The 25,746-nt window shown below is 40.5% G+C and overlaps 1 protein-coding gene across 3 annotated transcripts in view; it reads left to right on the top strand.

The window, feature by feature from the left end:
• SLC6A15 (solute carrier family 6 member 15) overlaps nt 1-25,746 on the top strand; it is a 42,481-nt gene that overhangs the window by 7,700 nt on the left and 9,035 nt on the right. For all 3 annotated transcript variants that reach the window (XM_028746290.2, XM_028746288.2, XM_028746289.2), the window contains exons 2-6: nt 9,715-10,197; nt 14,449-14,606; nt 16,075-16,201; nt 20,677-20,858; nt 23,976-24,086. In XM_028746290.2, the coding sequence (XP_028602123.2) occupies nt 9,909-10,197; nt 14,449-14,606; nt 16,075-16,201; nt 20,677-20,858; nt 23,976-24,086 (867 nt within the window). In that variant the 5' untranslated portion in view covers nt 9,715-9,908. The remainder of the gene's footprint in view (nt 1-9,714; nt 10,198-14,448; nt 14,607-16,074; nt 16,202-20,676; nt 20,859-23,975; nt 24,087-25,746) is intronic.

Below are 25,746 nucleotides of genomic sequence, written 5' to 3'. Positions count from 1 at the left end.
TCTGCTCTTCCAAACTGGAATGATGGGCACGGAATTTGTATGCCTTCTGTCTCATTCCCAAGGAAAACACTTGTAAGTGGAGATCCTGCAGCCTCTTAAGAAACCAGCTTGACTTGCTCCCTGTCTTGACAGTTTCATGGGTTTATGCTCTTGTCTGAGTGTCCTAACCTAGTTCTGACAAGGGTCCATGATGGAATAACCCTGGTGGTTTCAGCACCACAGAGAGCTCTGAGTGAGCAACTTACTCTGGCAATGGCTGGAGCTAGAGTGAAGTCTTGAGCCTGTTTCCCAGTTTATTGCCCAAAGGTTTGCTGTCCTTGCAGAAACACTGGAGATTCTTAAAGGGTCAAATGTTTGGCCTGGAGAAGTGTGCTGCTTTTGTGCTCTGTGGCCTGCTACCTGTACCACTACCTGCACAACTGTCAAGTGCAGGCATTTGGTTTCTCAGGCTAAGGGAAGGATGTCTGGTGACTTCGATTCAGTGGGCTCTGGTTCAGAAGGCTGAGGTTCAATGTCAGGAGCTTGGGCTAGCTCTTCAGCCAGTGGCACTGCAGCCATAGACTTGGCTGGCTCTTTCTCCTCTGACTCTGAGGACACAACCATGACACCTAAAGGCTTGACAGGGTTGATGGAGACCATTGCTGCTCAAGCTGCAAATGCAATGGCTGGTATTCCTCAAACCATACCAAACCCCTGTTTGCTTTTGAGAGGTCTGAGACTGGGGTCAGGGTCTGGCTGAGTAGGATCCCTCACATAAGCCTCCAGTGATGCAATTCTGTTATATATGGAAACATTAAAATTCTGTGTGGAGCAGAAATGAACAGCTGCAGTTTAAACAAATAATTAGTGCACACACACACTATGGTTTTCGTTTTCTGATTAAAAGTTTTGATACTTTGATTTGTTTCTGCCATAAAAGTATTGGGATAAAATTACTATTAGTAGGAGCAGGTTTCTTTCCTTTCCTTTCCTTTTCAGGCAAATGCACTGGCAGTTATGTAGCTCCCTGGAGGTCTTTCATGTGACTAAACTATTTCTGGTTATTAATGTAGAGTGTTTAGACTTTGCCTACTGCATTTTCCATTTTAATCTCTTTTAAAGTATGAGGACATAAACTGTTCCTTAAAGAAGTAGAACAGTTGATTCTGTACAGTTTTTTTAAAAAACCCTTGAGTATTAATGTGTAAGAAAGTTACTAGGAATTTGGCGACATGTGAGACTATTAAGATGACTGTCAACTGAAGCACCTCAGCCTTCCATTGATGATAGCAGGCTATTTTTTATATAAATGGGGTCTATTTAATATATGTTGATCTTTCCTCCCACCTAACAAAATCTGTTATACTTTATCAAAATTTTCATATGATCTTTGTGAGTTCTTGACAAACTTGTAAGGTGATGGGGCGGGGGAGAAGAAACCCTTCTGAATTATCATGGCAGTAAAGTAGGAAACGTGATTCAAAACCATTTCACATTCATCAATACTTCTTAATATCTGGTTCAGTTACTAACTTTTAAAAGCATCTGATAACACATGAAACGATAAATGAGATGGTTCAGACATGTTTCATGAAGATGAACGTCATGATGTGTCCAGGTTCTTGATAGAAATATTTTCAGAAAATTCCCATTTCTTAAAAATGCATTGCTTAATAAAAATTATATTTACAAACGAGTAAAACAAACAGGGTTTTCAAATAATTCCATTCACATTCACACGAGGCAGGTAATTTAAAGAAGCAGGCCAATTAAATTAAAACAAAATAACATATTCAGACATGCTAAACTACATTTAAACTAATTTAGGACGTTTCCAAAGTTTTCCAGAAAACTCACGTTGAAAGGGTTGATGGTTTAGTTTAATTGTATTTATGATAACAGTTTTGATGCACTAATATAAAGGGGTTAATTTTGCTTCAAAGTAGAAGCATGTCAGAGTGAGGTTATATAAGAAATAGACTTTTATCTGGATCATTCGCGATCTTTCATTAGTGAAAGTTCACATCACATGCAGCTTGAGTCTTCATCTGTTTCTAGCAGGTTGGGGGACAATATGTTTTGGAGCGTAGCCTTGGAGACAGTATGATACGACTATATCAGGTTTCCATAGCAGATTTTAGATAGTAGTGTAAGTGGAAATTTTAATACAATGAAGAAAAGGTCTACAACATTCTGTGCTTCAGAAAAAGAATATTCTAGAGCAGTCGCACTCCAGAACTGCATTAAAGTTTGTTTGAGGTCTCCGCATACAAACATAATTCAGAAGACAAACTGAAAGTTTGGATCTGACATAAGTGGACTATGTATTATTCCTTAACAGTGTGAACATATCCAGAAGAAATACTCATTGCCTAGGTAATAATTTTTCCTAAATCCTCTAGCACTGGTAGAACACAATTCTACATTGGTGGAAATACTGACAGCCAGTGAAGTGTAGTGGCTAAAGTGTTGGGCAAGGACCAGGGAGTCTAAGATGCAATCCTTCCCTCAACCATAAATCTCATTGGGTGACCTTGGGCCAGTCATTGGTAGGAGGCTATCTCCTGCATAGCCTCTATGCTGGAGGAACAACATTGGTAGAGGGGGGGAGGACTTGGTAGATTCCTGTATTTCTGCAGGACATTATTTCAACCACCAATGATGGCTAAAAATTTCACTCTCTGTGGAGTTAATGGAGAGCCCAAGATGACAGTCACAACAGAAGATAAGATTCTGACTAACACTGCAGCCAGTTCCTGTACACCACCAGGACAATATAAGACCCCCCCCCCCCCCGAAAACAAAGATCTCATATATCAGGATAAGTGGCATGGGCCTACATTATTCTGCTCACACGCCTAAAGAACTATGTGTTCATGCGTAAGGTGATGAGGCACTTTCCCCAAAGAGCACTTTGACCAAAAACAAACACTCAACAGACACTGTCAGACAGATAAAAAAGAAATGAAGGGCAGTTGGATAATATGTGTCATCTAAGAAACTTAACAGGTACCTTGGCTCTGGGAGCAAACACACATTGGGAAACTTAACTGCTACAGCTGAGTTGCAAAGACAAAATATACTACACAGGTAAGCTGTATAGGAGGGCTCAATCCAGAAAGGGATAATCAATACTGCAAGGCAGGAACTTTCCCTAGTTGTCACTACTGCTGGAGAAACACCATAATTATTTCCTTACAGAACGTTAGCCAGGATGCAGGGGGCAAACAGTGCAATTCCTTACAGTGGGTGGGTGGTTGCATTGATCAATGCTTTCCATTGTTGTTGCAATGACAAGATTGTCCTTTCCAAGAGGTGAACCTCCAGATGTAGACATCAGGAGAACTAATGGTGGAGGAATTGTAAGCTAGATTGAGGCATGTTTAATGAAAGAGCTTCCAGGCGATAGTACCCTTTTTCTCACACTTTCTCATGAAGACTGAAACCACTAGTGACTGTTGCAGCTTCTACCAATTACTAATCACCAGCCCCATATTTCTGTCGTCTCTTCACAGGCAGCTAGTCAGCCATTCAGTATGCACAGAGGAGACAATGTTCACTCACCACCATTTTGTCATGCACACCATAAGTGAAGCTCACAACAGTACCAGCAGTGATCAACAGAAAGCCAACTATTCCTATCTGGGGCATGAATCTTTTCATTCTATCACGGTTCTTTTGTCTTTCCACAATGCAGAGTAGACAGTAGCATAGCTCTGAGAGAGGCAGTGATGGGAACAGCTATACCTGTTGTTGTTGTTCTACCTGCAATGCATTTTTGGAGTGGCTCAGAGCCTTTCTGAAACAAAACAAAACAAAAAGTTTGGCAAGCCCATTCTTTTGTGATGCTGTCAAAATTTACTCAAAATGCTCTTAAATAACAAGCTGTGAGTGTTCCACTCTTCTTCTGATTGTTAGCAGGTAAGGAATGTACAGTGGTACCTTGGGTTACAGACGCTTCAGGTTACAGATGCTTAAGGTTACAGACTTTGCTAACGCAGAAATAGTACCTCAGGTTAAGAACTTTGCTTCAGGATGAGAACAGAAATCGTGTGGCAGCGCCAAGGATTAAGGCTTTCTGGGAGATGATATATAATGAAATGAAAAAGGTATTTAAATATACCTTCTTGAAGAAACCAGAGGCCTTTCTCCTGGGCATCGTGGGCCAATTGGTGCCAAAGAAGGATAGAACTTTCTTTATGTATGCCACGACAGCAGCAAGAATACTTATCGCAAGGTATTGGAAGACACAAGATCTACCCACCCTGGAAGAATGGCAGATGAAGGTGATGGACTACATGGAACTGGCAGAAATGACTGGCAGAATCCGAGACCAGGGAGAAGAGTCGGTGGAAGAAGATTGGAAGGAATTTAAAGACTACCTACAGAAATATTGTAAAATTAATGAATGTTAGAATGATGTTGGATAAAAAGTTATGTTGTTTTTAGCTATAATGCTATAAGGAGTATGAAAAAATGGACTATTAACAGACAAAAATTTAATGTTACAATATTTTAAGATTAAAGACTAGGATAAACAAAGAGGGAAAGGATTTGCTGAACTAACAAATTGAAAGGGAATACAAAAAGGGCGGTGTGAGGAGGTCCGGGAAACAAGCAAATGAAAGATAAGTGATGGAAAGATGGAATTGCTTTTTTAACTATTTTTATTTTGTATTTTTCTTTTTTCATTTTGTAAAATTCTAATAAGTATCTTTTTTTTTTTTTTAAAGAAATCGTGTGGCAGCGGTGGCGCGGTGACAGTGGGAGGCCCCATTAGCTAAAGTGGTACCTCAGGTTAAGAACAGTTTCAGGTTAAGAATGGACCTCCAGAATGAATTAAGTTCTTAAACTGAGGTACTACTGTACTGCAGAACTCAGCTCAGCTGCCTCTGTGATGTGGCACACCCACAGAGAAGGTGTCAGATTGTGGGTTATCCACCACAGAGTGCAAAATGCTGTTGGCTAGACTGTCGAAGTGGACAAATGCATGGCTTGCAACTTCTCAAAGTCATACATTCAGTCTCATGGGCTCAATTCTGTGGAATTCATTCCCAGCCGAGGTTAGTCATATACCTTCCTGCTAAATTTCAGGTGCATGACCAAGACTTTCTTGCTCCCGCAGGCATATACAAGTAGTTTTCAGTCTTATAATAAATATTTATTATTTTATTGTCCCATTTTCTGTGGATCGTTTTTATGTACACTGCTTAGAAATGCAAATGATTAAGCAGGATACACATGTCTTAAATAAATAAACAAACCATCATGTTGTAATAAGTAGCTTATTTTATTGAAGCAGGAAAAGCTACCCAAGGATAGCTTTAAAATATCAGAACTAGATCTCGGAATAGGGATATTCAAGTGGGAGGGGGCCTGATTCTCACTGCCCAGGGTCATTGGGGTAGAAAGGAGGTTTAGCTTCCATGCTAATGATATCCTTTACTTTCTTCCATAGCTGAATGATTGCCATTTCCTTTTACAGGGAAAAAGTAAAGAGCTCCAACTGGAGATAAAGGTAAAGGTAAAGGGACCCCTGACCATTAGGTCCAGTCGTGACCGACTCTGGGGTTGCGGCGCTCATCTCACTTTATTGGCTGAGGGAGCCGGCGTACAGCTTCCAGGTCATGTGGCCAGCATGACTAAACTGCTTCTGGCGAACCAGAGCAGCACACGGAAACGCCGTTTACCTTCCTGCCGGAGTGGTACCTATTTATCTACTTGCACTTTGACATGCTTTTGAACTGCTAGGTTGGCAGGACCAGGGACCGAGCAACGGGAGCTCACCCCATCACGGAGATTTGAACCGCCGACCTTCTGATCGGCAAGCCCTAGGCTCAGTGGTTTAACCCACAGCGCCACCCACGTCCCCCCAACTGGAGATACTGCGGCGATAAAGAAAAACAAATAAACCCACCCATGTAGAGAACACACTTAAAAAAAAAAAACATATAACCAGTATCAAATAGCAGGTTTCTATAGAAACTTAGAACACTGCCTTATTCTGAGTCAAACCATTGGCCTATCTAGTTTAGTATTGCTTACACTGACTGGCAGCAGCTTTTCAAAGTTTCTCCCCAAGTCCTACATGGAGATGATGTGAACTGAACCTGGGACCTGTTGCAATCAAAGCAGGTGCTTTACCAGGTGATCTACAGCTCCTCCCCTAAATTATTAGCATACCAATTGACATTTAATAATTTATATTAAAATGGTACTTTCTGTGCTTTTATTTATTTATTTATTTATTTATTTTCATGATTATTTTACACTTGTGTTGTTATTTAATTACTCCTTGTGTAATGCGTGTTTTTACAATCCTGAGTCATTGGAGAAGGTAGTGTTCGGTTTTTACTTTCTTTTTCTTTTCTGTTGAAAAGATGGACAAATTGACCGAGGAAACTATTTTACCGTTCCTATAGCGAGGTATGCTAATTTTGTTTTGGCAGCAGAGTGCAAATCAGCTCTGCTCCAAGTGTGGGCAGCTGGGATTAGCATGCCATTGGCTTGCCTGTGTGTGAGAGAAAAAGTTGATCCCCTGTATAGCTATCGATTAATATTTATTTAAATAAGCTACTTCTGTTTCCTTGCCATATATTAAATTGCAAAATATCTGCTCCTCTAATATTTCATCATGCACATGACATGCCTTTACCTCCCATCTCAGAACAGACATTTTAAAAAGAAAAGGTATGCATATTCAGCTGGGGGGGGGGAGGGAAAGGAGATTGTTAGCCGCTTTGAGACTCCTTAGGGTAGTGATAAAGCGGGATATCAAATCCAAAACTCTTCTTCTTCTCTTGTCTTGGCAAAACTGCTCTATAGAAGCTGGCTGGTAAATAGCTCTACTTTCTATTATTTTTACATTATTAGGCTTTATTGCCAGCTTTTAGTAGCTTCAGCCAAGTTATCTTGAGGCCACATTGATCTAAATGTACCAGGATCTAGCATTTATCAGTGTTTCTGAAATGAGATATTGTTTTCATCCTTGTTTTTGATGATCTCCCGTGTTATGAAAATGCCTGATTGGTTTGGTACATTTGGTACATTTCCCATTTATATTAATCAGGCAGGTTTTATTCATTCTCCCTTGGCTGATGTAATTCAGACTAAAAACTACTTTATCTGCTATAGAGATTTATTACTTGAAATAGTCAAATAATGGAATCAGGATTTTCATTTTACAGGGGCAGGTGCTAGTGAAATGTTGTTGCTAACCGCTTCTGAAACTTGCCAGACTTTTCAGTTGTTATTAAGGTATGGAAGCCAGAAGATAAATGGAATGACCTTGGAAAAGCCTAATTTGCTTTTTCCTGTCATTATAGTAGAAATGATGAAGAAGCCTGAAAACATTCAGCTCTTCAGAAATCCAAAGAGCTAAAATTTCAAAGCCAAGATTGGGTGAATCTTATAGTTCAAAACACTTGCAAAACCATTCCTGTAGATCACATCATATGAAATAATTTCCATAGTTTCAGGACTGTATCTTGAAGGGCACGACACCTGCTTAGTAAAACTGCAAAGTTACCCTGGGAAATTTGACTACCCATATGCATTATCTTGTTCTTAAGAATTGTTAAAGAATTTAAATGAGGCAGAGTCAAGGACCAATTCACATGATCAAATTGATAATAGAATCATAGAATTAGAGAGTTGGCAGGGACGATGTGGGTTATCTAGTACAACTCCCTGCATTGCAGGAATCTTTTGCCCAAGATGGGGCTTGAACCCACGAGCTTGAGATTAACAGTCTCATGCTCTAGTGACTGAGCTGTTATAATGTTGTCAGCATGTAAGTTGGATTCAGCTGAGCGGTTTCAGGTAGCTTTCTTCCTCAGTCCCTTTGCAAGCTGACCCACATTCTCTACAATACACACTGTGAACTACTTCAAATCTACTCAAAGTGGGTTAAACTACGCCATTATTCATTTGGACTGTATTGATTTCTTTGTAGCACATGCTGAAGCAGTTATTTGAGTATACCTCTTCTTGCCAAACACAGACTTCTGAATCTACTCAGGCCACTGGCGGAGGAAGGGGTGTGTGTGGCCTGCCTGGGAGTTATCCCAGAGGGGGGTGACATTGCCGCCCTGACCCCCGGGATGCTTGCCACCAGTGGATCCCCCCTGTGATGCTCTCCATGGGTAGCTTCCCCCTGGGACGCTCGCTGCAGGCATCGCCCCTGGGACATTTGCTCTGCCCCCATGGGCAGCTAGCCCAACCCCCGGGTGCACAGCATGTGTGCCGCTCCGGGTGCCGGAGCAGCTAGCTCCGCCTCTGACTCAGACAACATATAAACATTGCCAATTTGGTTTTTTTTGCAAAGTACCATTTCTGAACAGTGAAAGATAATAATAAAAAACAAGTCAGATTTTAAAGCATACATCTACTCATAAAGGATGGGATGCGGGTGGCGCTGTGGGTTAAGCCCCAGAGCCTAGGACTTGCCAATCAGAAGGTTGGTGGTTCGAATCCCCACGACAGGGTGAGCTCCCGTTGTTCGGTCCCAGCTCCTGCCCATCTAGAAGTTCGAAAGCATGTAAAAGTGCAAGTAGATAAATAGGTACCACTCCAGCGGGAAGGTAAATGGCGTTTCCATGCTTCTCTGGTTTGCCAGAAGTGGCTTAGCTTGGCTGGCCACATGACCCGGAAGCTGTACGCCGGCTCCCTCAGCCAGTAGAACGAGATGAGCGCCACAACCCGAGTCGTCTGCGACTGGACCTAACGGTCAGGGGTCCCTTTACCTTTACTCATAAAGGGTGATAAAGCTATAACCAGTCAATTCTACCATGGGTTTTGAATGCTTCTATGGCTGCAGGAATATACTTGTAGTAAAGATGCAGCTTCTCATGACATGACATATAATAAATAATTATGCTAAAGCACATTGCATATACGACCTCCTATCTAAAAAAATGGGGCATTCGTACAATTGACTTCAAATATTCACACATTTCCCATTCTGTCACAGAAATGTAAATCTTACATTGTCTTGTGATTAAAAATTATTTGTCTACACGTTAATAATATTCACACATGGTACAAATGCCAGGAGAGATACATTAATGGTATACCGAATATGGTCTTACTTGTGACACATTTCAATTAACATTCATATAGGAATCACCATATGGCTTTCTAGAAGTTGAAAGCAATATGTTTCAACTTTAAATGACATTTCCATAGTTAAGAATGCTCCATTAAGGTGCATTTATCTGAACGTGCAAGGCCCCCCCACAAGCCCCCTCACATGCAAGAGCTCTTCTTGCACACATCTGTAGGACAATTATGTGATCACACAATCTAGCTGGGTCATTTGTTTCTCTAATTTATCACAGAATGTTTTATTTTTTAAAATATATTTTTATTATTTTTTGTGATGAGTAGCAATAGAATATATATATAGAGAGAGAAAGAGAGTCAATGTTTTCAATCATAGAACCATTCAAACAAATCAGTCATATTCAGAGTGAGACATTACTGTAGTAGGAAATATGGATTTGAGGGGAAGAAAGAGGGAAGGAACTGGGGAACAAGGAAATTTCATTCTTTTACATGTTTTCTTTTGCAGTCTTGGGAGATTTTCATGGAATAATGCAGCCATGAAATATTAGCAATGGATATTTTAGCCATCATTTGGGTAAAGAAAAGGACTAAAAAGAGAACTATCATTTTTTTTAACAGAATGAGATAAGTACCCTTTTCTACTGTCATCTGATTACTTTTTTTTTACAGGTATTTATGTTAACAACAAGCAATTACAAACATCTTGATTACATTGCACAAGGGACATTGTTGACACTTCCTTCACTCAACCAGTTCAAGCAAAGATTCAGATATTTTTGACTTGGCAGAACAGAGATAGTAACTGAGGCTGGATAGCCTGTCTGAAGAGAACGTGATCTGACATTACCGCTTCCTTATTGCAAATGCCTAAGAACAGCAAAGTGGTTAAACGAGAAATAGATGATGATGTCATCGAGTCAGTTAAGGATCTCCTATCAAACGAAGACTCTGTGGAAGACGCTTTCAAGAAAAGCGAGCTGTCGGTTAATGACTCGGACGACAAAGATGTAGATGTGGAGGAGGGATCTGACGTGGAAGATGAGAGACCAGCTTGGAACAGCAAACTTCAGTATATTCTGGCACAAGTTGGATTTTCTGTAGGTTTGGGGAATGTGTGGCGATTTCCTTATCTGTGCCAAAAAAATGGCGGAGGTAAGGCTCTATATTTACTCATTGACTTGTGGTTATGTAAAGATTGTGACTGTTGGTCCCTGTAGTCTGTGAATCCCATTTTTACTCTTATAGTAACCTATGCTGTCTCCCAGACACAAACCAGATGTAACATCAGCAGAACAATCCTTCTGGACATATATGGTGGGGGTAAAGTTACTACCACCACTGTTGCCCAACAGGTTTGCTGTGGGCAGGGCAGAAATTGGGCAGCTTATTCCTTTCCATTGGCTATAATTGGAGGGCATTAACTATGCCAGCCCCAGATAGCGGGTTGGGCTATTTTTTTGCTGGTGGGGAACCACTAATTTCACTTCCAATGGCTCCTCAATGGGTTTTCTAGTGGAACTTGGATTATATGCTAACCTCATTTTTGAAGTTTTTTTTTTTAAATCCGCACTCTAAAGATTTGCATTTAGGGCACACTTTAAAAATAAATAAATGCAAATAGCAGCAATGGGGGGATGATAAGTATTAGGATCACAGCAGGTATCCTGTAAGTATTAGGATCTCTTTCTAGACACTGGCTACATCTCTTTCAAGGAAAAATCTTTTCTGTTCTTGTTTAAATCATTCCTAAAAGTAATAATTCATTTGATAAGTTTCTAGACCACAGATTGACACTGTTAACATGCTTTTTGCTTCAATTAAGTAAATTAATCAATTCATCAGCTGAAGGCAAAGGACTGATCACAGGTTTAGCCTTCCAGGTTTCTTGAATTAAGTGATTTTATACTGGAGCACACAAATCTATCATTCTGGATTACGACTAGATTAAAAGGTGTCCCCGTTGCCATGTGGGATCTGGAGTAAAAGAGCTAACAGCAACAGCTACAAATCCATAGCACAAGTAAAGAACGGACATAAAGTTACTTAATGAACAAATTCAACACTAATCAGAATTACATTTATTCAGAAACAAGCTGCATTGCAGGACTGTACCCTTAATATTAGTGCTGCTGCCATGGATATGCTACAATTGATTCTAAATCTGCACACTGTCCACAACAGTTTGTGGCCACCAAAGAACAAATTGGAGTTGCCCCCAGCCCTGAATTAGCTCCCAGAGTTGTAGGGTGGGGAGAGAAAGTTTAAAAAAACACACGTTAGGATATGCTGCTAAAATTATTTCAATAATTGATCCCCCCCAGTGCATTTCCAAAGCTTTACAATTGATTTGGCATTTCTTTTCTTTGCCAATATATGAACTTCAGTTTGTCCTGCAAATTACTGGCAATTATTCTTCCTGTAGCTGCAAAACAGGCCTCCTAAACTTCCTGTTGGTTTTCAGAGTTATTGGATTTCTCATAATTACTGTCTTCAAATGGGGACATTTGCAGATCATGTTGCTTGGTTTGCAATGTGAATATGTGTGTGTGGGGGGGGGGGGGATGTGCCTGGATATCGGAGCAATGCATGCAGGCATGTAGAAAGAAAGCACATTTATTTTTACATTGCAAATACTGGAATATAGCAACTAAATATCTAATCCATGGGAAGTATTGTGTCAATTCCAGCTTCAGAGTAGACCCATTGAAATTAATCAACATGACTAACTTAGGTCCATTAATGAGTAGGGCTAGGATTGGGTACAACCAACCATGTTATTATTAGAGAGTTGATCCTAGAACATTTTGATCATTCTCACTTCATGTTTGAAGCAGTCCATTTTCAGCAGCAGAAGAAAGGACAAGCTCTCTTGAGTTTGGCTCTGCTTACCCCAGCAAACACTTCTGTTACTCTGGCACATGCTGCAGTTCAGCAGCACAGGAATTGTAATGAAACAGCACAGGAATTGTGAGCAAATGCATCACAGGATTACTTACTCACAAGAAGATCTAGGAAAGGCCATGCTGCTGCTTGAGTTAACAAACTGCAATGATTTCTCAATAGAAGACTGATATGAGAGTCTGAAAATCGAAAGCAAAAGCTTCAAATTAGTGTCTTTTACCCCATGGTGGCAGGGAAGGTGGCAGACTACTACAATCAGCCTTCCACTGAGGAAGCATCGCAGCTTTTTATGTAATGCAGCATGAAGGCCTTTACTGCCAAAGTGATTTCCCCTACATTATCTCAGCAAGCAGGTCGGCACCATTATTTCCATGTGATGCAGTTGTCACAGGGTGAGTGCATGTGCATGCACAAGATAGTCACTTGTCAAAACATCCACAGCTAAGCTTGTCTCCCCAGCAGTGATTGCTTTACATGGTTAGTGGTGAACAGCTGCTAAAACTACATAAAAAGCAAGATCCATCGAAACAACAGCAAGAGTTCCATATGAAAAGCAGTGTCTGAAAATAACAGCTGAAATAGATAACTGTCGGCTACCTACCAAAGGAAGCAATGATGGTGCCTGGTGCATTTCCGTTTAGCAGGGCATCCCATAAAATCAACACCATGACCAAAATAGCTGTGTGCCCTGTATTCAACATATTTGGGATCAACCTTCCCTAACTTAGTGCTCTGCAGATGTTGGAATCCCAACTTCCATCAGATGCAGCCACTATGGCCATTGGTCAGGGATGATGGAAGGTGTAGACCAGTGATGGCCAAACTTGGCCCTCCAGCTGTTGTGGGACTGCAATTCCCATCATCCCTGACCACTGGTCCTGTTAGCTAGGGATGATGGGAGTTGTAGTCCCAAAATAGCTGGAGGGCCAAGTTTGGCCAACAACCTCTGGAGGGCACCAGGGTTGCAAACGTTTGCTTTAGGTGGTCAGGGATATGGAGTAGGCCATTCAAAGAAGATGTTGGGGGAGCTGATTAAATAATCACTTCCCTTTCAGATCCTGAATTCACATGGAAGATGTAGCACCATCAGGCTTTCTTTGGCAAAATTTAGACAAAGGTCACTTGCACACACAACAGAGTGCTTTAAAATGTATGAATTTGTGGCTTAATTTCTGAACATCTCCAAACTGTGTGGTTGTTAATGAAAAATGAATCTTGAGTCTTTGAGATGAAATAAAATCTTGAAAGCATAAGATATAGATTGACATGAAAAGAGTTGCTTTCCCATATAAAAAATGGGTAAATTATGGGTACTGTAAGGTGGCATCTTCTTGTCCTGCAGACCCAGAGCAGTAGCTATTCCTGATCAGAGTCCCTACAGCCAATATTATAGCCAGACATGTCTCTGGAGTGCTGATTGGTCACCTGGACAAGGATGCACCTGATCCTGAAAGGATACACGACGGTCTGCTTTGAGGAACTCAAGATGAAGATTATACTGCAGGGCCTTGTTTACAAGCCCTTTCCATCAGTAATTTGTCCACATACCTCACTCATTAATTATATGTACTTCTTTCTATGCCAATTCCACCACACTACAATGTTTTACATGGGGCTGCCCTTGAGACTGACCCAGAAACTCCAGCGGGTGCAGAATGCTGCAGCGAGACTCCTTACGAGGTCTTCGCTGTGAGATCACATTCACCCGGTGCTATACCAGCTGCACTGGCTCCCGGTGGAGTACAGGATCAGGTTTAAGGTGCTGGTTTTAACCTTTAAAGCCCTATACGGCTTAGGACCCTCGTACCTACGGGACCGCCTCTCCTGGTATGCCCCACAGAGAAACTTACGGTCTTCAAATAAAAACATCTTGAAGGTCCCAGGCCACAGAGAAGTTAGGCTGGCCTCAACTAGAGCCAGGGCTTTTTCGGCTGTGGCTCCGATCTGGTGGAACACTCTGTCACAAGAGACCAGGGCCCTGCGGGACTTGACATCTTTCCGCAGGGCCTGCAAGACAGAGCTGTTCCACCAGGCCTTTGGCAAGGGCACAGCCTGACTCCCTCCTTCGGCAATCTTCGCGGAGCTCTGGCTCAATGGCTGCCAGTGGCTTGAATTAATTAATTTTAGAATGAATTATTTTAGAGTGTTGTTTATGCTGTACTTTTGTACTGTTTTATTGTTGTTAGCCGCCCTGAGCCCGGCTAAGGCTGGGGAGGGCGGGATATAAATAAAATTTATTATTATTATTATTATTATTATTATTATTATTATTATTATTATTATTTCCTCGATATCACTGAGCTACACTGACTCCTAAAGTCATTTTGATTTTCAGGCCTTGATATTGGAGATAGCTTATTTCATCCACCTATTAGTTTGTACAGCCTTTGTTTCAGCCTTTGCAACTCTGCTTGATGGTTATACGCAAACACCACCATAACAGATATTGATGCAAATTCTTCTGTATTCTCAATGTTTCTCAACATCTTCTTGGTTTGACAGGTGCCTATCTTGTGCCATATTTAATTTTGCTGCTGGTCATCGGGATACCGCTTTTCTTCTTGGAGCTTTCAGTGGGTCAGAGAATTCGGCGTGGAAGCATTGGAGTATGGAATTATATCAGCCCCAAGCTTGGTGGAATTGGATTTGCAAGCTGTGTAGTAAGTACTGCTTGCGTAGTAAGTAATGTGACCTATTTCCCAAGCCTTAGTGCATACCGTGAGTTTTCCAAATACCTTTTTATTTTAAAAAGGAGCTAATATGCTGAAGGATTAGCTTTGTGATTTGCAGAGTACCTAAGATTTATATATTAAAACTAAGGAAGGGGTCTGTCTCAGTGCCCACATAACTATGAAACTAATTAGCTGGCATGCCACTTGTTTAGACTACAGAAGCCTCCCTGAATTTGTGCCCTTCAGATGTTTTAGGCTATGACTCTCATAATTCTTGGACATTGTCCAAGTTGCACGTGGTTGATGGGAACGGTAGTCCAAAACAAATGGAAGCAACAGGTTGGGGTTAAGCAGGTAAGGTGCTAAAGAATATTGTTTATCTATTTATATGCCGCTTAAATGCCCAAATGGCTTCTAAAGTGGTTTACAAGTATAACCCCAATTATAAATTCCATACATAACTAAAATACACAGTAAAACAAGCCAGTTAAAAAGAATAACCATTAAAACAGTTTTAAAAATACTAAAACAATTAGATCAGGTAGCTCAAGTTCAGGGGAAGGCTTGCCTAAACAGGTATGTTTTCAGGAGCTGGTGGAATGCCAGTGCTGATGGCACCTCTCAGCAAGAAGGGAATATAACTTTAAAACAGAGGAAATGCACATAAAATATTTGGAAACTGCAGATGCCGTCTATCTTTTAAAGTGTATTACCTGGTCATGCAATCGTTATATAGATTGAAAATCTCTTTTAGCTTCTTGGTTTGTGCTGAGGCAAAAAGCCAGCGGCAGAGTGGAGACAAAGGCAGAGTAACAACTGTAATTTTACTTTTGTATCATAGGCTAGTATGTATACATTTCCATTTACCCCTTCCTGTCCTCTGTCTAGAAAAGCAAGGATGTCCAGCTAGGAAGGGGGGGGGGAGCTTAGGGTTTGAAGCAGGGCCAGTGAGGTTCATTGTTGGGAAGACTTTGTTTTGTCATGAGGAGAGTTCTGACTGCCGGACAGAGTGGTTTGGAGGCTACATTTAGCTCCTGGGCCTGCGGCTTCCCACCCTTGTGGTACACTGTAAGCTCATGACTTAGGCCTGGCCCTGCCACAAGATGTAATGAAGCGACTTGCTTCAGGCAGCACCATGGCAGGAGAGTGTGTCTAAACCAGGCACCCCCAAACTCGGTCCTCTAGATGTTTTGGGACTACAACTCCCATCATCCCTAGCTAACAGGACCAGTGGTCAGGGATGATGGGAATAGTAGTCCCAAAACAGTTGGAGGGCCAAGTTTGGGGATGCTTGGTATAAATGATGCATCAAGATTTCAACATGTTCTTTCCGAAGTTGGTGTTTGTTTCTGCATCAGATAATAGAACTTGGCCATTAGAGAGCCATATTAAAAATGTTATTTTCTATGCCAATACTAGGAAAATTGCTTCTGAAAATATTTTACTTTTCCCACAGGTATGCTTTTTTGTGGCCCTATACTACAATGTCATCATTGGATGGAGTTTGTTTTACTTTTCCCAGTCCTTTCAGCACCCGTTGCCATGGGACCAATGTCCTTTGGTGAAAAATTCTTCACATACTTGTAAGCATCTGGTGTATTAACCTTCCTTCCTTCCTTCCTTCCTTCCTTCCTTCCTTCCTTCCTTCCTTCCTTCCTTCCTTCCTTCCTTCCCCTCCCTTCTACCCTCTGTTAGAAAACATTTTAGAAGTTTTAAAAATGCTACAGAGTACAAAAACCAAGCAAACTAAAGAGGAAATCACTGAAAGCACATATTTCAGTCCAAAACCCAGTGAATTGTTTGCTGACTCTCTAGCATTTAGATTAAGAATATTTGAGCACTGTAGCACTTATGTTTTGTATAACCATGCTGAACTGGAATGTTTCATATTGTTAAATTAAGTTATTGATCCTTCCCCAAAATACTGCTTTTCCAATATGATTCTTAGCAATAACACTTGATAGCTAGCATAAACAATGGTCTAGTTTAGAAAGGGGAAAAAATCCATAATATTTCCAGAGGTTTTTTTAGTTGGTGGTCTAACTCTTTATTTTGACATATAGATACTTTAATTGATTTCCTTGTGCATTTAGTTGCTCCTTGATTCAATTTCCCCTTATTGGGAGTTTTAAAATTCATAGTACTGGAAATGAAACATTTCCATTTGTTTAGCTTGGCAGAGATACTTATGGTAGATTTTGTATGTTATTGTAACAGTATTGTACACACACACACACACACACACACACACACACATATTAGTATCTGGCATGCCAGAAAGGAAAATCAAAGAATTATGATATGGTAGAGTTTGCCTTAAAGATGACACTTTCTGAACATCCACAATGGTCTCTTTTGACTTGGCCTGACACCAGCATCTAGACTGCCCATACTTGGGAACCACCTTCAAATGCCACTTTGAACTAAATCCAGGGAATGTTATCACACATTTATGAATGTTGTAAGAACATGGCAGTTTTGATCTGAGAAAAGTTCTGTGGATCTTGAAGGTGACAGTCCCAGATCTTGCCTCTGGCAGGTCACATCAACCAGTTACGTTGACAGGAATCAAATGACGTGGAAAGAGTTAAATTTTTCTTAGTATTATACAGTCATACTTTGGTTCTCGAACGGAATCCATTCCAGAAGTCTGTTTGACTTCCGAAAACATTTTAAAACCAAGGCACGGCTTCTGATTGGCTGCAGGAGCTTCCTGCACTCAATTGGAAGCCACAGAAGCTGTGTTGGATGTTTGGCTTCCAAACCAGAACACCCACTTCCGGGTTTGTGATGCTCGGGAGCCAAAACGTTCGAGTCACAAGGCATTTGAGAACCAAGGTACAACTGTACTTGTGATTATGTTTTTCATATTTTAAACATTATTAAAATTGTTTTACATATGGAGAGATGCTATGGATTTTGAATGGTGGCTAAAAGGGAGGATTCAACTAGTGAATTCCATTAGTGGAAGCCCTGTGCGAGAGCTTCTGCTTTTGCAATGGGGCTTCCTCTGCACCCCCAAAATTGACTTGGGGGGCAGGAGAACCCCAAAACATAATGTGAGGGGAAAAGAGGAGGATCATTCCACCTGACAAGCCAAAACGCTTGCCCTGACAGAATGATACCTTATTGTGACATTGAATTCCAGCCAATGATTTTATTAAGTAAGTAAATAAATAAAAATATGGATCTGACTCAGAAATACAGTACATGTTTTTCAAAACATAATTTTAACCCAGGGGTCACTTGGTAGCCCACCACTGATCAGGGGATGACCCAAATGCCACATGTCCCGGTTACATAGGCCTGCATCATTGGTTTACAGAATGATGAGCCTGAGATAGCTGTCAGTCTCAGCAACATTATCCCAGCATATAGGCTGGGATTTTTGATCTCAGGCTTCCTGAGAACTGGTTTCTTTTACCTATGTTACACCAAATGTTATGAGCTATAACATTCAAGCATTTCTTCTCGGCTCTTGGTCATCTGCTGCATCAACATTTATCGCTCACTCTAATGGTTTGTTTGTTTTTAAGGTTTTAGTGCAGTACACAGGAATAGAGATAGTCACATCTGTTCAGAAAAGTCTCTACATAAATCCACTATGAATGTAAGCCCATGCAGGAACATAACAGGAATTTCCAAGCTGGAGTCAAAGTCCTTAAAAGTTCAAAATTCTGAAAGCAGAAACAGATGAATTGATTAACTTTTTATTGAAAGTTTCTCCAGGGGCAGGATTAAAAGATACCTTCTAAATTTACTTAGCTAATTTTAATAGTAGCATTTGCATTGTTTTTGCCCGAAACAGAAAGGTGCAGGTTCTGAAACGTTTTTGTGTAATGTGCTACACATTTCCTGTTGCTCTATCAACATTTACACTAAACACATAAATAAGGGTAATTGAACGTCACACTAATTATTTCCTTATTGTATTTATTCAATTTTCCTAAACATTAAGCAAAAAACAAAACACACAAAAACACACAAAAAACCCGCAAGAGGACAATTGAAATACCTGTGAATAATCAGACTATATTATGTCTACTTTTATATCTACGGGAATTAGGCAATAACTCATGGCCATAATGAAATAATTCCATTCTGGCATATCATGAAGCATAATAGAATGCAATCTGTCTCTAGGCTTTAATTATCTCCTGGTGACCACATGCCTTGATCTCCAAATAATAAGAGAAACAAATCTTAATTGCATTTCTAATAATATTTTTCCTTTGCCTGAAGCAAGTATACCAGCAACCTTGAAAGTTGCCTTGACAGTTTGTTGCACAAATTTTCGTTATGAGATACATGATACTTGCTAGCTTGGTGTTACGTCTCAGTACTCAAATGTTCCCAGTGCAAACAGAGATTATGGTTACTGTAAAGTAACAGACTTTCCTTCTCTAAATAACTTGACATTAAATACATAGTTTCAGGAAGAGGTTTTTAAAATTGGCTGCACTCTACCCTCTGCTTAATTCAGTGGCAAAGCTCACATTTATGTGATCATAGCAGGATAATAATAATAATATCACAGCCCTTGGCTAAGTTCCTTATTCCAGAGGATCTCAACTGAGGTCTCACTGAATGGGAATTCCCTGCAGGAACAGAGTTCAAGAATATAGTATTAAAAGAATAAATACACTTTAAGAACTATTTACATTTATATAAACACTGTATCAAGTTTCCGACGTACAGGATTCTCATATTCTTGACAAAAGCTGCATTGTGGAATTTTTAAGTCTGCAGTACCTATGCACAGTTGCTTGGGACACAGTCTCATTGAACCCAATTGAACTGATTCCTAAATAAACATTTATAGGGTTGGACAATTGAACTGATTCCTAAATAAACATTTATAGGGTTGGACTTTGACAAAGTTCCATTTCATGCATCATTTGTAAAGCACATCATATATGGATGACACTACATTGCTGTTGCTAATAGTTGTAGTGGTGGTGTAATTGAAAGGAAGTCCGATGGAGTGTACATGTCTTGCTGTTCAACAAGTAAATGAATGTAGAAACTCTTCTCAAGGTCTTGTTTTAGTAGCAAGGTTTTAAAAAAGCACTTATTAGAGAATTACAGTAATACCTGTTTGTCATGATCACAGTCCCATAGTAGGAAGACTTATTGCTTTGGAGAACAGGGCTCTTGGATTGATTGATTGATTGATTGATTGATGGATGGATGGATGGATGGATTGATTGCATTTCAATCTTGTCCTTCCCCTCAACTAAGGGTGGAAAACAGCAGAATAGCAAAGTAATGCAATTCCCCCCCAAAAAACCTTCTAAAAATTAAATTATTTAAAAACATTAAGAACTTCTAGAGCTATTTAAAAAGTTCTGCAGAAGAGGGAATTATAGCAGCTGCAGCTTTCCTCATTACTACATTACAAATTGTATGTGCTAATCCCATTTTTTATAGATCCCTTAAAAGTACTAATTCCAGATATGAGGCAGGGCCCAGTCAAACCATCCTCTGGTGGGCTCCCTTCCTCTGTCAATGGGCCCTCACACGTTTGTCTGCACAACACTGAGCAGTTGACTGACGACACCTTTTTCATTCCCCCCAATGCTTCAGAATAATGTCTTGTTTGGTTCACCATGGAAACTTACAAGTGTCTAGATCCTTTTAATCAACACTGCTCAGGTTTGGACCAAGAAAAAAATAGATAAAGGGGAGGTGGCAGAGCAGGCATTGGGGGTGGGCCCTGGCAGCTCCCCTCAAAACTCTAGGTGCTGATATTGGTCCTGGGCACCAGTGATCTCGTCTCCTGTGCACATTTTCAGTTTACAATAAGGACATATCCCATGAAGGCTAGAAATTAAAACACACACAATTCCCACCTGGCCAAGATAGCATACCTAAAGAATGAAAAAACCAAAGCACTTGACCTGCATTTTCCAATGTGTGTGTCTGGATAAGCCACAAGTGGCAGTAACATGATAACAAATTATAGGAATTAGAATGCTTTGTAGAACTGTCTACTACATGTTGCTTTCTATTTAGGATCCAATTAATATTTTAGATTGCCTTTTCCTTTTCTGATCAGTTGTGGAGCCAGAGTGTGAAAAAAGCTCTGCAACAACGTATTACTGGTACAGAGAAGCACTCAATATTTCCAGCTCTATCTCAGAGAGTGGAGGTCTAAACTGGAAAATGACGATCTGCTTGCTGGCTGCTTGGGTTATGGTCTGCCTAGCAATGATTAAAGGGATCCAGTCTTCAGGCAAAGTGAGTAGTTCCTTTTTTGTTTTCTTTCAAACTGATTTAAGTCTTCTTCACATTTGCCACCTGAATTCTTCTCCACCACACCCCTTTGTCTATCCTCCCATAAAGTTTGCATGGAAAGGCTGGCAGCTATGACTCACCATGCTTTCCTGTAATCTCTCCAGTGGAGAAATGTTGGCACATCAACATTAAGATCGTAGTCTATTAAATACAGAAACCATATTTGGATAAAAAGAGAGGGAGTGTTGCGGTATGAGAACCTTTGTTTTGTTTTCATTTGCCATAGATAATTCTTATAATTGCATCTTGGTGTGTAATTAAAAAAGAAAAAGGAAGAAAACACAACAAAGAAATGGGATTTGTAGTTGGCTTTCTCAGGATGGATTTCTGTTTCTGGATCTGGACTGCGTCCAGGAAGCAAATGGCCAGGCCAAGTGTCAAAGATTAAGTGTTCAGGATGTCAGTGCCCAAAGGAGACACCTAAAAGGAAGACAGGGAACCACATGCTAGACTGTGATTCTTCATGTGGTCTGCAAGTGGAGAAATGGACATTAAAAAGCATTTGGTCACACCAATTGTGTATGGGAGGCTTGTGAAAAATAAGAGCCCAGAGCAGCAGAGGCATTGGGTGAGGCAAGGATAGAGGCCTGGTTTTCAGAGGCATGGTTGCTCTGGAAGAAAAGCAGAAGCAGTGGAGATGTGAGTTCAGCACTGGAGCCGGAGCTAACCACATAGGGTACAAAGGGAAGCAGAGGATCAAGATGAGTAGAAACTCCAGCAGCATTTGCACACAAAAATGTCCAGCCCTATTGCACATTTCTCATTGCACATTCCATGCAACCATAATATTCTGGGGATCAAGGTAAGAATGATAAAATTGATCTGAAGATAATTTCATACAGAGTGAGCCTCCACAGTCTCTGCACCTACTTTCCCCCTGCCATTTGCCAGTTTCTAAATTGCTGATACACATGCCTGATGTTTGATCCATCTATGACTGTTTTGGACCATGTGACAGTTTACTTAAAGGATTGGCTTTTTTGTTTGTTTGTTTCTATTGCAATAGGAGATGCAGGGGGAGGGGGTGCTCTTTATGGAATGTGCAGATACTATACTTTCTTTGATGTACTTTTGCTGTGACATGTCCCAGATTGAAGATAGGAGTTTGCCAGGGAAGTCATACATACCCTGCCCTGATTCTTCTTTCTGCAAGTGGCCCTGACTCACCAGTCAAATGAGTGATGTCTTCACAGAATGAGTTGGGTGAAAATACTCACATGGGAACTCTTGTCATGGCCACCTTCCCTTAGGGCTAGAGGACTGAGTCATGCCAGAATGTGGTATAATAAAACTAGTGGCAAATAAAAGCAGATTATTATTATTATTCAGCTAAGCAAATTCACTGGGAAATTCTCTTTCACAAGCTTAAGTTTTAGTGGAACTTACACATTATGAGTCCCTCACAGATTATTCCATTAGATCCAAGACTCGTGACTGTACAATGCAATCTAACTTTCATGGGACTAAATCCCCATGTGGGGATGTATACTATTGCACATCCCTACAAATTCAGCTTCTCAATTTCATCTTCCCAGATTATTACATAGTTTATATAAGAGATTGTGGTGGAACAGTTGCTAAACTCTTATTTCAACAGTAATATAACTTCTGGTACAGAAATGGTTTCCTATTATTACTGTTATTATTTTACTTTCTTAACTAAAATATAGCCAGTACAGAATTGTTGTTGTTGTTTTATGATGATGATAAGACTCAAAAGGCAGACTTTTAAAATATATTTTTTACCAGGTGGTGATTATAATATCAAGTTTCTTCCCACTCCTTTCATCCTCAGAGTCACAGGAGCCTTAACTCCTAAATTCCCTGTTTGTAACACAAAGCAGAGTTAAAGGACTTCAGCTCAGAACAAAATCCTTAGCCACAGTCTTGGATTCCCCTGACAGAAGACATCCTACTGTTGGAACAAGATTCCCTCCATTAAACAAAGGGAAATTGGGCCCACATCTGCAGCATACATTTAAAGCACCATGATATCACATTAAACAGCCACAGCTCCCCCCGCCTCAGCCTTGGGAAGTGCAGTTTGTTAAGAGTTGCTAGGAAACCCCCTATTCCCCTCTCAAAACTATAATTTCCAAAGTGGTTCATTAAACCCTTTCTCCAGGGAACTCTGGGAATTGTAGCTCTGAGGGAAATAGGGGTCTACTTACAATTATCAGCATCCTTAACAAGCTACCGTTCCCAGGATTCTTAGGGGGAACCCATTACTATTAAAATGTTATAATAGTGTTTTAAAGGTATGGTGTGGATGTGGCCTTAGATTTAACCCAGAGGCTCCTATGTGCCACCCTTTGGATGTGTATTGCTTTCCCATCTCAGCAACCATTTCCTTTCCCTTCCTTGTATTAACTGTCACTACAATTTACATGTTCACTGAAGTAAACCATAGTAAAATGCAAGCATTGTTCCCTCATAACTACAATGTCCCACTTTGAACCATGATTCCAACCCCTCAGGGAGCGATGGTTTATTTTAGCCCTGGTTGTTATCCATCTAGCATGAAACAACTCTAGAAAGGTAAGAATGGGAAGGAAAAGGGGTCAAGGGGCACATTCCTGGTGTTGACTCCCAATGTGCAAATTGTGCTTTACACATATGTTGATGTGCTTAATACAACGCAAGGATCCTCCTTTTCCTGTTGAGTATTTGAATAAAGTTGAAGCCTTGGTCAGAAAACAAGGAGTTGTTGCAAATAATGCATTGGTCAAATACATGACCAAATCACTAAAATGCATTCATATCCTTTCACGTTGAAGTCCCTTTCTTAATAGCACCATATACTTGGCATGGTATACTTCAAAGTGTTTCAAAATATTTCTTACTTCACATGATTTGTTTCTTTTGATAAACAAGAGCAATGGATCCACAAGCTATAATTCTGCAATTCTTCAGATCTCTGAAGCAAGCACACAATGCCATGACAGGCTTTGGGAATGTCAGATGACCTTAGGTTTTTGAATGCACTGCGGATGTGGTTAGACTGTGGAAGACAAGGGCCATTAATGGGTTTTATTTTAACATTCCTTTCGTATTTTTCAGATAATGTACTTTAGCTCCCTTTTCCCTTATGTGGTACTTATATGCTTTCTAATCAGAGGGCTGCTCTTAAATGGATCACTGGATGGCATTCGTCACATGTTTACTCCTAAGGTATGTACTTGGTTTCTGCCTATTATGTTTGATTGCTTTTGACATTTGTTTCATGCCTGAATAGTTTGCATGAAACTCTTGTTTCAAGATCAGATTATATTGCAGTTAGGTGGAAGAAGTCAACTGAGTTGGTGTGTATCTGCTGTACAACATAAGCTCCATTAACAAAAAATTAAATAAAAATCTCATCCTTTTTACACCATTCAAACCAAGGCTGTGTACACACTACCATTTACTCTGCATCAAATACACTCCCATCACTGGTTTGGGAAGCAGTGTACACGTGATGTTAGCCACAATCTATATCTATCCTGTTATATGTCCTTTTTTTAAAAAAAAGAGGTACTGCATTTTGATGCATTTCCCACTTAAGAGTTTAGATCTGAATTGAGAAAAGGAACGGCCTAGTTGTGCTTTAAGCTGGTAATGTCTACACTGCCAAAGTCTCAGCCCACAGGGAATAGGGACTTTTCTACCCAGTTAGCACTGTCTGCACAGTGACTTTATTCACACCCATTCCAGTGGTGCGGGATCACAGAACAGGAAAGCTGCTTCGTGTGTGTGTGTGTAGGAAACCTACTTCAGATTACAACCTCCACTTCTTCCATAAACATATCCAGTCAATCTGATTGGGATTAAAATAGTAGGGTAGCATGGGGTAACTAATCCAACATTAAACAGTCTTGAATATTGTTCTACAGACAGTTGCTAATGCCAGGCATTGTCATTTACCTCTGGTACAAAGTGCTTCTTGTGCTAGGGCTGGACAAAGATTCTAAGAGGGGCATATCAAAAGTGACCCACAGCATGACCCATAAAACACAAAGCCTCTGCCTCCATGCAGTACCCTCTTGGAAAATTCCCACCCAACAATTCTTCCTTTTCTCAGCATCCATCTCATAATTTCACTCTCCACAACGGCTGCCCCACCTCATCTTGGCCAATAAGGATGTAATCTTTTATTTATTATATTTTAATACCCAAGAGGTTCAAGGTAGCATTCATGGATCTGCTCCCCATACCATTTTATCCTTACAACAATCCTGTGAGGTAGGCTGAAAGGTAGTGACTTGGCCATGTTCACCTCATGGCCAATGACTGATTGAACTCCCCTGACCATAGCGTGAGTGGTTTCATATTTAGTTTAGAATTTGGAGGCTTCCTGCATCATTCATGAAACAGGTTTAGCATGTCAAAATCCACTCAAACAACAATCTCATTGACTTTGCCAAAGGTCAAGTTATGCTCCCACATTACATACATTCTAGAAACATTTTCTCTTAATTTACTGTATTTATAGAAGAAATCAGAATTTTCAGTTGCACTGTTTAGAAGCCACATGTGCCTCACAACTCAGTTTCGTGCTTATTCACCTATGTGCGCACCCCCTGCATATGCAAAGGCTTACGTGTTCTCTGTCCTGTAACAAAGTGGGTTAATGTGAAAGCATCAGGTAGGATCATAGAATTGGAAAGGACCCCAAGGATCATCTACTCCAACCCTCTGTAATGCAGGAATCTCAGCTAAAGCATCCATGGCAGATGGCCATCCAACCTCTGCTTAAAAACCTCCAAGGAAGGAGAGTCCACAACCTCTCTAGGGAGACCATTCCACTTCCACAGTCCAGAAGAGGACTGTGTGATAAAATGATGGCAAGACT

This window comes from Podarcis muralis, chromosome 10 (genome assembly GCF_964188315.1).
Source record: "Podarcis muralis chromosome 10, rPodMur119.hap1.1, whole genome shotgun sequence".
In the NCBI taxonomy this organism is placed as follows: Eukaryota; Metazoa; Chordata; class Lepidosauria; order Squamata; family Lacertidae; genus Podarcis; species Podarcis muralis.
The sequence above is the reverse complement of the archived record's forward strand: the minus strand, read 5'-3'. Positions and strand labels throughout refer to the sequence as shown.